This window comes from Oncorhynchus gorbuscha, linkage group LG26 (assembly GCF_021184085.1).
Source record: "Oncorhynchus gorbuscha isolate QuinsamMale2020 ecotype Even-year linkage group LG26, OgorEven_v1.0, whole genome shotgun sequence".
Classification (NCBI taxonomy): domain Eukaryota; kingdom Metazoa; phylum Chordata; class Actinopteri; order Salmoniformes; family Salmonidae; genus Oncorhynchus; species Oncorhynchus gorbuscha.
In genome coordinates this window covers 15,219,470-15,231,659 of record NC_060198.1, presented here as the reverse complement: position 1 = coordinate 15,231,659, position 12,190 = coordinate 15,219,470, and the positions used below count along the sequence as shown (strand labels likewise).

Genomic DNA, 12,190 nt, shown 5'->3' with positions numbered 1-12,190 from the left:
TTAATTATTTCTTTTATTTCTTACTTTTTATGTATTTTTCTAAACCAACAATGCAGTTAAGTGCTAGTAAGTAAGCATTTCACTGTAAGGTGTTTTATTCGGCGCATGTGACAAATAAATATTTATTAGATTATTAGTTACCGAATGGCTATCACGAGGTTGCCCCGGACTTAATATCTTGACACGCTTTCTGAATAAGATCAGAATTCATTAGACTTACTAATGAAAGATTAAAGCAGTGTCATCTTGAGTGCTGCATCTTCGATTCACATTGCCTTCTGTTGCAATCAAGCACTGCACCCTACTGTTTAGTATATATATATTTTTAAACGGGGAAAAGAAGAGGCAGAAAATGTCTCGGAAGCTGGGTTTGATTTCAAGCTCAAGGCCACTGGAAAACCATCAATTGTAATCAGATACCCTTCATTTTACACCCAAAATAATACCCATGGATGTGTGCGCTCACATACATTCCCCTTCCCTCAGATAACGTGTCACTGTTTCCCGAACGGTCCTAATGGAGCTCATGCAGAATGTGGCCAGTTGTGCCCGTCACTGCCAATTAAAATTCCCATTTGTGTTCCTCAGCCGAGCCACACATGGACCTCCGAAAGACTGCCATTCTCGTGGAACCTGCTCATCTGTTTGTGATTTGGACTTTCAGCGAGTCTCCAGATTTATTTTTACACAACCCAACATGAAAGACACCAAGAGCCAACTTCAAAAATGCTGAACCCTACACAAATACAATTACGACCCATGGGTAATTTCAGACATGTTATTTGAGGGGGTGAATTTCCCTTGATTTCAACAGGTCTAGAGGTAGTTTTTTGTTAAGTGTGAAGTCGATTCCATTGCATGGTTCTTCAGATGGAGGATACAATGAAAATTGACCCGAGTATGAATAACGAATCAACTGCATTTATGGTACCTAACACAGTTCATTGAACGTTTAAAACATTTTGCATCTAAAAGCTTTCATTGAACATTAGACAAAGACCATAGTTGTTCTTAGTAATTCCCAGCAGTACTGATGGCCTTGGATATATTAACCCGTGGAAGAAGCTCCAACTGTTACACCTTTTATTCTTATGAAAGGAAACCGTACTCGATTTGAACCTCTGGTTGATCTTGAGGACCTTTATACTGTAAGGAAAACCTCTGGGAGGCATAGTAGCTCAGGTTACCTGAAAATGCCACAATGTGAAAAGGGACAGCACAAGTTGGAATGAACTCCAGACATCCTACAGCTACGCTAGCATGGGGGGAAAATCAGCCTCATTTGTACAGGTGTCAGAATCAATTTCTCTGAGGTGTGAACGACTAAACCAGAACTTCTAGACCAGAACCCATAGCTCAACCTGACGCATACTGCCGAGCAATAGACAAAGGTACTGTAGGTTGGCTTTGGAGTGAGAATATAGAGATTGGTGAGAGTTGCTTGACAGGATTGGGATCAATTAAAATTGGAATGTGGTGAAGTACAAATTGTTGATCGTAATGGAACGACACATCTCTCAAACTTTGACACATCTCTCAAAAAAATATTAGCCTTTGAGAAAAGTAGTTTTTTTTATTTGTATCAATGTCTGTCATTCTTGAATCGTGTGATGGAATCCCCCCCCCCCCCCCCCAAAAAAAAAAAAAGAGAATGTATAGCTTTCCAAAAACCCAACTCAATTGGTGATAGATTCCCTGTTTAATGAAAACCACTCTCTGACCGATCTCCCAGCTGAGCTTCATGTTGTTCTGATTACTCTGGGCTACTTAGTTCCACTAAATGTCATGCAACCCAATAGTTTATTTAATGATTATGTTGGTTTTCCAGCTCTTTTAATGAGGCTCGCTCATAGGTTACCTGTGCCCTGTGGATGTTCAAAAGCCATTTTCATCAAATGACCTGTATATTTGTTTGCTGTACAATAAAATCAATAAGTTGGGTAATAACAATTACTGATTGAGCCGACAAGATTCTTCACCTCGCATGGTCGTTAATATCCAAAATACTTATTTTTGATTAGCCTACTAAGCTCAACTCCAAGGTGAAGAAAGTTTCTGATGAACTCCACCACCGGAGTTGAGCAGAAACCAGGTAAGCATTTCATAATTTACAAATTTTTTTAAACTATTGACCTTGGCCGAAATCAATATATTCTAAGATGAATTCCACAAAGTCTGGTCTCTGCTCAGCTCCATTGGTGGAGTTAATCAGAAATCCTGCACCATGGAGTTGAGTTTAGTCAGCAAATGTGGTACCAAAAGTCTATAGTTCCTTTACTATGCAGCGTTAATGAGACCAAATACATTAAATACCATCTATCAAGAATAAACTTGGTCTAGGCATCCATCCTAATATTAATCCAGTGAGATAATAACACTATCAGCATCCCATGTCAATGAGATTTGATATTGCTCGAAGGACTTGCAAACTTTCAGGTTTGATCAGTTGTTTCAGGCAAAGCAACAAAGAGTTATGTTACGAGGATGTGACTTGACAGAGATTACAGGACATTAAGACAGAGGACCCTAAAGTGAATATTCCCTCTCCTTCCTCGTGCCCGACCGTTGTCTGAGAGGGATATGGCCTCTGGCGGGATCCCCGGTACAATGTGTGTAAGTCTGCCCCAAATGGTACCCTGTTCCTTATATATTGCACTACTTTTGACCAGAGCCCCGTGGGCCTTGGTCAAAAGCAGTGCACTTTATAGAGAATAGATTGCTATTTGGGATGAAGGAAGCCTAGAAGTATCAGTGTCCTCACTGATTGGGATGCGACTAATTAATGGAACACTGTGAATTGGGGCAAAGAAGGGGTCATTAGGAGTTCATTGCAATTCTCAGATAACGTAATTTCACCTGAAACATTATCGGTAGTAAACACTTTCGGCCATCTTGTTCTAGGTGTCAGGTGGGCCAAAAAACCACAAACTGTTCCCCTTAGGTGTGTCGTGTAGGGGGTGATATCAACACAACAAAAAATTGCAATAGTGAAATGTTATTTACATTTGGCAAGGGAGGGTCTAGGCAAATCCCTTTACAAACAGATAATTGTTCTAAATTAAACAGCGTTGTGAGACAATAGCATTGTGATTAAGTCCGGTAGGTAGGAGATTGGCATCTTGGTGCCTCTGATTTGCAGCAACAATGCTGTGCACCCAGACTACCGGTACAGTTACACACCTGTCTGATGATAACGCGACTCTCCTTACATGTGCCCCAGCCAGAGTGGGTAGCAAGCCTATCTCTCCATCAGACAGCTGCCAGCCTACTAATGAAGGGACCTGACGAGTCTGTCCGGATGGGTTGACTGCATAGGCTGGGCTGCTGAACACGGTGCCTCGGAGCACTCCTCGGATGAAACTGAAACGCACTGAGTGGTGTGTGTGCTGGGTTGAATGGTTTCCCAATCTTCATAAACTTAAAGATGCAGTCCCGGATCTTAAGCACTTACAAATTTAGAACATATATACGAATTGCAACAAAAAATAATTTATTTTGGGGACCCATTTCAAAATGACTGTGTGAAATTATACAAAATCCCTGGAGCATCACTTTAACAGTGAGATTCCCTCAAGGTATTGAGTGGTGTGTGTGTGTGTCTGCGCTGGATTGAAGGGTTCACCATAGACATTACAGTAAGATTCCTTTATTGTCTCTAATGTCTATGGTTTGTCCCATCAAGACAGTGAGCAGAGCTTAGACAGACCAACACAGCTCCTCGAATAACCGAGTGTAAAGGATCTATGTAATAAAGTGATACATGGTGTGGATGTGATTGAAGTGGGGCCAAATCCAAACGAGCAGACTGTTCAGTCAGGGCCAGATCCTGAGGCTCCCACGGTGCAAACTGATATTCGACTATGGCTGAAGGATTCATAAGATCCCAAGTTACAGGACTCTGAAAGGGTTCAGGTCTCTACTCACACGCTCTACCAGACTGCATGTGTGGTGTAGTCAAAGCCCTTTCTAAAGCCCTGTTTATACCTGTTTCTAACAAGGCATAATTTGTTCTCATCTTGTCGACATCCTGATTGTCCCCACATTTTTAGACAGGTGTAGACAATTAAAAAGACTAATTGTGATCTAATTTTGATCAGATCTTCCTGACCAACTCCGGAGGTAGTCGGGGACCCATTGTACCTGGATATCAATCAAGTGTATACAGATCTGGATAATCGAACTATTGAAATCCTCATTATACAGGTCTCTAAATTAATTGGCACCATTGGCTTATTGCATCAATTATCTTAAAATTAATAAATTAACAATTATGAAAGAATATCTGTCAAAAAATGTGCATACAGGGAGGGACCAGGATATCTGGTCACAATATGGACAGAAAAGATACACATTTTACTGCCATGTGTGGACGTAACGGCTATGTGGGCACAATCAGAATGTGGATAGGATCAAGAGAAAGGATAAATGGCACCCTACTCCCTATTTAGTTCCCTATAGGCCCTGGTCAAAAGTAGTGCACTACACAGGGAATAGGGTGCCGTTTGGGACGTAGACCATTTCTGTTGAAAGCACTACTCATTACTATGTGTGCTGGTCCTAAAGGAGCTCTTCGTACTGTGTTGACTGTTGCATCAAACTGGTTATTTTGTGCTTCGTGACAGTAGCTCTGTTGTATTCCACAAAAAATAAATTATGGTATGCTAAAGAAAGAGTGACCCTACATGACACAGAAACAAAAGGGCACTAGATGTCACTGCTGTACACAATATAGTGTTGTCTGGAAAGGGTGGGTGGGAATCCTTTCGCAACTTTAATATCTGTGTGTCATCTTTTGAGGCAGTTTCATTATTGTGCAAATGACAAATATATAAACAATGTCCAAAACAAAGAAGTGAAAGACAGATAAACATAATATAGAAACATATGATAGTTTTTCTGACAGCACAAGACGACTCGTGTTTTTAATCAGAAAACCGCTCATGTTGTAATCCTATGGTAATTTACAAAACTGATATAATGAATAATATGAAAAAGTGACAGAACAAGCTTAGCCTATTCTGCAAACACAACTGGTAACATACTCCCTGAAAATAGGTTATTGTTTTTTTTTTTTAAGTTCCTTTGTTAACAGTTAATAGATTAATGTAAATAAGAACATTTATATTAAAACTATTAAAATCTTATTCAGAAATGGATTGAGTGATGTAAATTATGAGTTGGAAAACAGACAAAGGCACGGCAGCTCTAGCCTCGCACAACCATCCTGGACTAGCGAGCTTACATTCTGTTTTGCTACGAGATCAGGATGGTAGTACGAGGCTACAACAACTCTATAGTAAGAATCTGAATCTTCTTGTATATGTGCACTGTACCAGCCTCAGGTTGGAGCCCTTAGGTTGTGGGCCGTCTGCATCCGTTGCCGTCTCCTCTCCATGGCCTGCTGTTTCTTCAGTTCAATCTCCACCACAGAACATTTCCCAGCTGCTTCACTCCCAGTGCCTTGTTGATTAGCTGTGCTCCCAGCTACACAAGTGCTTTTGACCCGAGTACTTTCGTATGACCCTTCTCCTGCTGCAGGGTTCTGTGGCCTATACGTGGAGTTAGTGCCAGCATTTCCAGCTGAGGCATTGGAACTCGGTCTTTCAGAACCAGAGACCACAGTAACAGGTACTTTGTTGGTATTGAGAGAGTGGGTGAAAGTGCTACCGTTCCAGGGGGCCGATTGTAAACAAACTGAATTGTTGGGATATTTGGATTGTGTGGTCTCAGTTGTTTGATTTACATTGTATCTGCTGCTATTCAAAAGTGCAGAGACACACTTCTGTCTTTCTGTCTGATTACTGGGCAGGAATTGGGAGCGTGTGATAACAGGGTCCTCCATGCTCTGTACCTGGCTTTCCAGGTGATCACATGCTTGGCACAATAGGTCATCGTCTGTGTCATCCCAGATGGAATCAGAAGCAAAGAGAGAGTCCAAGTCGTCCTCTGGGATGACGCTGTGGCTAGCTGGGGCCTTGATGATACCCGTTCCCTTCATATTGCTGTTCTCTGTGGGCTTGTGGTAAGAGCTATTCTCAACCTGAAGGGGCCACATTGAATAAGAGTCGGTGAAGTTTGATGTGCTTGAGCTGGTTGAGATCGATGTACTTTGAAAAAGAGGCACCTGCGGCCAAGCCTTTATTCCATTAGACAGGCGCTGTGTTTGCTGGCTAAGTTGGTAACTGGACTCCATTGACGGAGCTTTGTTGATTGGAAAGAGACCTGGTTGGTTTTGCTGTATGTTCCTATGTGGTGCTGGTTTGACAGTGTCGGGGACATTCCCTACTTTTGGTAATGCCTCTGAGAGGATACTTTTTGATTGTACATTAGGATTTGCTTCAAGCGTGAATGTTTTTCTGTTTTTCACAGTTTCATTCTGTCCTTTGGACACCGCTGGTTTTATGTCTCTACTTCCTTGAAGAGCATTTTTGGGAATGGCTGAGGGGTTGTTGTTTTCATGTTTTGTTTCATTCGACCCTTTTTGGGTCGAACAATGATTAGGAGCGGCAAAGAGGTCTGGGTTTTGGGTCATCTCAAATACCAGCGAGTCATCCAGCAAATCGTCATTTTCCCAGTCGTCGTCAAAGTTATTATTTGCTGAGCATCTTTTGACAGGATGCGATGAGGAGACGGTCGAAGTGTGGCCATGTATGGAATAAGGATATTTTCCAGGAATTACTTTGGAGGACATAGTGGGCGCAGTCTTCACCTCCAAGGACTGAGGCAATGAATTCTGACTTAAGTTCAGACTTATGTGTTGAGTTGGTCCATCAAATAAAAAATCCAAATCATCTTCCATCTCATGGTCAGGAGGTATCTGGTCTTTGGAGTTTCTCATGCTGTTTGTTTTAAGGGCGGACTGTGTACTTTCAGGTGTGCCATTACTCAGTAAGGGAGGAGGCTGGTTCTCGATGCCATCTAAATCCAATGTGTCCTCCGAGTCGGTCCTCCAAAGCGCCAAACTCTGCTTGTGCATATCATTGACTCGTTCTTCGTCTTGCCGAAACATGTTGAAATCAAACTGTTTCGCCAACTTTAAAAGGTCGTCCACTCCATTTGTCCTGTAGGGAAAAAAATAATAAATGTAAAAGCTATTTGCAAGTGACAAGCTCTGTTCTAATAATTGTACAATGTAGGAGAGAGGGGGTGTATGTTATCTTGTCTTGGGGATTACCTTGGGGATTTCTTCTTGGTCCTGGGCTGCTGCATCTCTGGCGTGCAGGGAATAGCACTGTCTCCAATCCACTGGAGCAAGGATGACTCTGGAACTACAGGTCTCCCATGCTGAAATAAGATCAATTATAATAATATTACTACAGTAAATATTTCAGAATAACACAGTATAGTACTGTTCAATACTCACAGATACTAAGAAAGAGCCAAATGAAAAAGAGTGGATATATCATGAGAAAAATCACATCACTGAGTTTAGTAATGAACTTTGTGCTAGTTTGAATACATTCATTTGATGGCACACTTGTGGCTAGCTAGCCAGAGTATTACCAACCTTGGGAGCTATTCTGTTGACAATATTGGAAATGTCCACAATTCCAACATTTGCAGAGTACTTCTTGCCTCCTTTGCTAACTAAGAAGGAACATGAAAAAAGTTAAGACAGATAAGCGGAGGTAAACTTAAAAAATGTATTATCACTGGCAACATGCAGAGTTATATTGACATGTAAATATATTTGCCTGTCCTAAGGGGTGAAGGGGAAGTGGCATCCCAAACGATATCCTGTTGAAGTTCTGATTCATTCATTGGTGACTCTCCTTTGTTGAATACATTGTTGTATCTTGATCTTGTCACACGAGTTGGCTTCTTGAAATCTGATGGTAGATATGTGAATGATTATGTCATTTTAATTGGCTCACATGGTAACCGTTAGCTAACTAACTAAACCAAACAAAAGAAGTAGCTAACGACATGCCATTAACTCCTAGCTAGTCAGCGGACTAAACTTCCTTCAACATGGAGTGGGGGTTAGTCCACTACTAGCTAGTTGGCTTTAGGCACCATCTCACCAGAAAATAACTAACGTTATATAACTAGCTAGCAACGTTTGTAGCGCGACACTGCACATTAGTTAGCTAGGCACGGTGCACAGCTAATAAGCTGTTTTCATTGCTTACGTTACGGGCTACAGGAAGAGCTAGTTAGATCCGTGACTGATCAATTCAACACATCATTCATGGCTTGCAAGCTACCGACCTTGACGGGTTTTTGGAGAAACAATGAGAGATGGAGTTGCCTGCGTTTGTTTGAGGCTTCTTCTCAGTCTGTTTGTTTTCGGTTTGCCTCCACCTTGCCTGCTCTCGTCTGAACCAGCTGTCATTCCCGACGCGGGCGTATCACATGTTCGCCATTCTGTCATATTGTTCGCAGGGATAGTAACTGGCATTTATAATGAAACATGATATAAAGATGTGTAGGTACCAGAATGTCTTTAGCTACATCGTGTAATAGAGAAATGTAGACACGTTGTTTTGGAACAACATCAGAGATTCAAACATTCCGCCATGTTGTTCCCATGATTCAGTTCCACTTCCGTTTCAGAAAGTATTTTTGTTCGAGGGCCTCCAATTTGCGTTGTTGCTGCACATCACATACACGCATGCATAGAGCTCCAACGACAACATTCAACTGAAATAGCTCCTGTTCCGAATTGGAATGTCAGCTTTGTTAGAAATTATTTTTGTCAAATTTGGTTAAGTAAAGGATACATTAAATTCTTATTTATGTATTATTATTATGTATCTATATATTCAACAGCATAGTCCATGTTTATTATGTTGTCTAGATCTTTTAATATGGCACAGCTTTCTCTGAAACCACAGTGCCAGGTTATCATCATCCCACCTGCCCCCTTAACTAACTAGGCCTACTTGTTATTCTGATAGATTTTATAATGTAACTTGAATGTAATGTAAATGGATAATGTCTATTTAAAAACATTTAAAAAACACCCAAGGGGAGGGAGAAGCAATGACTTTCAGAATGGACATTTCTTTTTGTTCTTGAAGAAGAAATAACTTATGAGAAATTGTATTGTATGAATTGTATTCCCATTTTTGTCCAGGCACCTCATCAGGCTCTTTCTCTGAAAAGACTGGAGGCAATGTCTGCTGCTGCTGCGGCACAGTGAAAAGTCACAGTAACACCCTCTGTCACACCAAATGTGAACACTCCACCCAAATGATAGTGAGATGAAAGAGCAGGGGCCATAGGCCCGTCACTTCCAATTTAGGTATGAAGCGTCAAACCCGCAGCCAGGAGATGCCTTGGTGGCCTCTTTTGTTGGAAAATTCCAAACCAAAATGTCATTTGCCTTGGAGGGAATACCATGACTGTACAGAGCCCCACACCTCTCAACACATTGTCCTTACTTCATTTGTTTATCTAGCCATAGGTGGTCATATGGCACCTAATGTCGAAGCACCTAATTGGTGAGTTCATTAGGGGAATGTCATTGGTGTGAATGGGGCATTTGCAGATCACAGTAACAGCTGTGGTAGTTTGGTGGAATTACAGAGAGAACCCTAGCACCGTCTGCTCCTCTGGTGCCTGAGTGCTTTGCCACTGGCGGTGTGGGGGTTCATCAGAAACCACTGGGCCTTAAATTCAAAGGGCAAGATATAAGCATACAGATAAATGTCATTCCTTGCAGGCAACAATGGGTGATATTTTGGACACATAAAATATGCCAAATATTTGCTGGCTCCTCTAGGCTAATTTTGTGCGCTTACACATTGTTGAGCCTCCAATGAGGGTGGAGTTAGTTATGTATCCCTTGGTGATTCCGGACTGTGACGAAAACCCTAGCATTCATCAACATCCCTTCACTTTGAAATGCCATACCACAGCAACTGGCTCCTGTCCAAAGACAGATATGCACGATATTTCATGGAGGGCGCCTCGGAATAGAATAACCTGCTGTGCTAAAGAAAACTGTGTGTTTCTATGCACTGAAAAACAATCCATCGCCGTGCTGTCAGAGAGAAAAAGGTACCTACCTGTTTTTTGCATTAGAGTGGCTAGGCTAAATATAATGTCCCCCCAAAAAAAAAAAAAAAAAACATTTCAAATGTGAGCTGTGACAATGGCCCAGGCTCTAATAAAAGAGCGCAGAGTTTTCAGGTTAGCAGATCTCTTTAGAGCTGTCTCAGATGGTGTTCTGTAATCTCTCCTCAATCATTGCTTACATAGGCCTACACTCTTAGGGGGAAAAAGGTTCCAAAAGGGTTCTTTGCAGAGGGATAGGGTTCTACCAAGAGCCATTTTGATCAGAATAACCCTTTTTTGGAAGACAAGGGTTCTTTGTAAGGCAAACGGTTCTACGTTGAGTCTTTAACATCCTAAGAACTGTTTTTGCAAGGAAGGGTTCTTTGATGATTCTTTGGAAGGCAAGAAGGGTAGAACCCTTCATAGAGGGTTCTAGGCTGAACCCTTCATAGAGGGTTCTAGGTAGTACCATATGGGTTCTTTGAAGAACCCTACATAAAGGACAAGACCCCACTCTGAGCAAAGCCCCAACCACAATATTGTTTGTTTAAAAAAAATCTGGTGTAGAGAACTTTACAGATCATGAGTGGTCTTCTTATACAACATGTAATGAGGACATGAATAAGGGGTCCTTATGGTATAGCTGACCCTGCTCATTCCTGATTATATCCTGAAAAAATATATAAATGCAACATGCAACAATTTCAATGATTTTACTGAGTTACAGTTTATAAAGGAAATCAGTCAATTGAAATATATTCAGTAGGTCCCAATCTATGGATTTCACATGACTGGGCAGGGTGGACCTTAAGAGGTCATAGGCTCACCCACTGAGGAGCCAGGCCCAGTCAATCAGAATGAGTTTTTCCCCACTAAAGGGCTTTATTACAGACATAAATATTCCTCAGTTACATCAGCTGTCCAGGGGCTGGTCTCAGACAATCCCACAGGTGAAGAAGCCGGATGTGGAGGTCATGAGCTAGCGTGGTTACACATGGACTGCGGTTGTGAGGCTGGTTGAACGTACTGCTAAATTCTCTAAAACAGCGTTGGAGGAGGCAATGGTAAAGAAATGAACATGACATTCTCTGGCAACAGCTCAGGTGGACATTCCTGCAGTCAGCATGCCAATTGCAGGCTCCATCAACATTTCAGACATCTGTGGCATTGTGTTGTGTGACAAAACTGCAACTTTTAGAGTGGCCTTATTGTCCCCAGAACAAGGTGCACCTGTGTAATAATTATGCTGTTTATTCAGCTTCTTGATATGCCACACCTGTTAGGTGGATGAATTATCTTGGCAAAGGATAAATTCATTAACAGGGATATAAACAAATTTGTGCACAGAATTTGAGAGAAATAAGCTTTTTGTGCAAATGGAACATTTCAGCTCATGAAACATTGGACCAACACTTTACATGTTGCATTTATATTTTTGTTTAGTGTTCATTTAGGATTTTAGACAAATCTGACGGAGTTCACAAATATCCGGACATGTCTTTTAGGAATCACAGAGATCTATTGCAAGAAACTATATAAGATCATTTGTCAGTTAATAAACCTTTTTTGGGAGAGTTTTCAGGCATAGAGCCGACTTGGAAGTGAAAAATAATAGCATTTAGAAAATTCCCAAACAAATCTTTCCCTTACAAAATCCTGCTAAATGTAACATTTAAGCTCAAATAATGCAATAAAATCTCATTTGTTTAGCTGTAAAAGTAAAGTTCTACACATTTTGCCATCAGGCTGAGAGAAAAATGTGCAGTTTTAAAGCTAATTTCCTGTAATTCAACATTTCTTTCATGGCTTATGACGTGTTCACATGCTATCTGGGGGGCCTGAACTCTGTGGGGACTCCAAACCCACAAAAAATATATTTGTATTTTTGGTTGGGGGCCCCCAAAGCTCGTGGGAATGTAACGATTGTATCATAAAGTTTATCAACGTAACAGTCTCTGTGGACAAGATTTATTCCGGGGAGCTGCAACAAGTTTACTTTAGTTTTTCCTGGTATTTTTAACCAAGCCACAAAGAAACTGTCAATGGGTTTCGGCCACATTTATTTGAAAAATGAAATGAGAATAATTAGGCAATTTAACAGCTATGATAAATGGGGTGCTTTGTAGAAGAAAAAAATACAGTTTAGCAAAGGCAGCTTTTGTGGTTTGCTGCCTTTGAGAATCTCAGA

The 12,190-nt window shown here is 41.1% G+C and overlaps 1 protein-coding gene across 1 annotated transcript; it reads right to left on the bottom strand.

Moving 5' to 3' along the window:
• Positions 1 to 3,005: 3,005 nt before the first annotated feature.
• Positions 3,006 to 8,578, bottom strand: LOC124015761 (ewing's tumor-associated antigen 1 homolog). Its single transcript, XM_046331216.1, has 5 exons — positions 8,212 to 8,578; positions 7,695 to 7,829; positions 7,508 to 7,587; positions 7,175 to 7,284; positions 3,006 to 7,061 (listed from the first exon to the last, which is right to left on the bottom strand). Exons 1-5 carry the CDS (start codon positions 8,399 to 8,401, stop codon positions 5,339 to 5,341), a joined length of 2,238 nt encoding a protein of 745 aa, XP_046187172.1. The 5' UTR covers positions 8,402 to 8,578; the 3' UTR covers positions 3,006 to 5,338.
• Between the last annotated feature and the right edge of the window lie 3,612 nt (positions 8,579 to 12,190).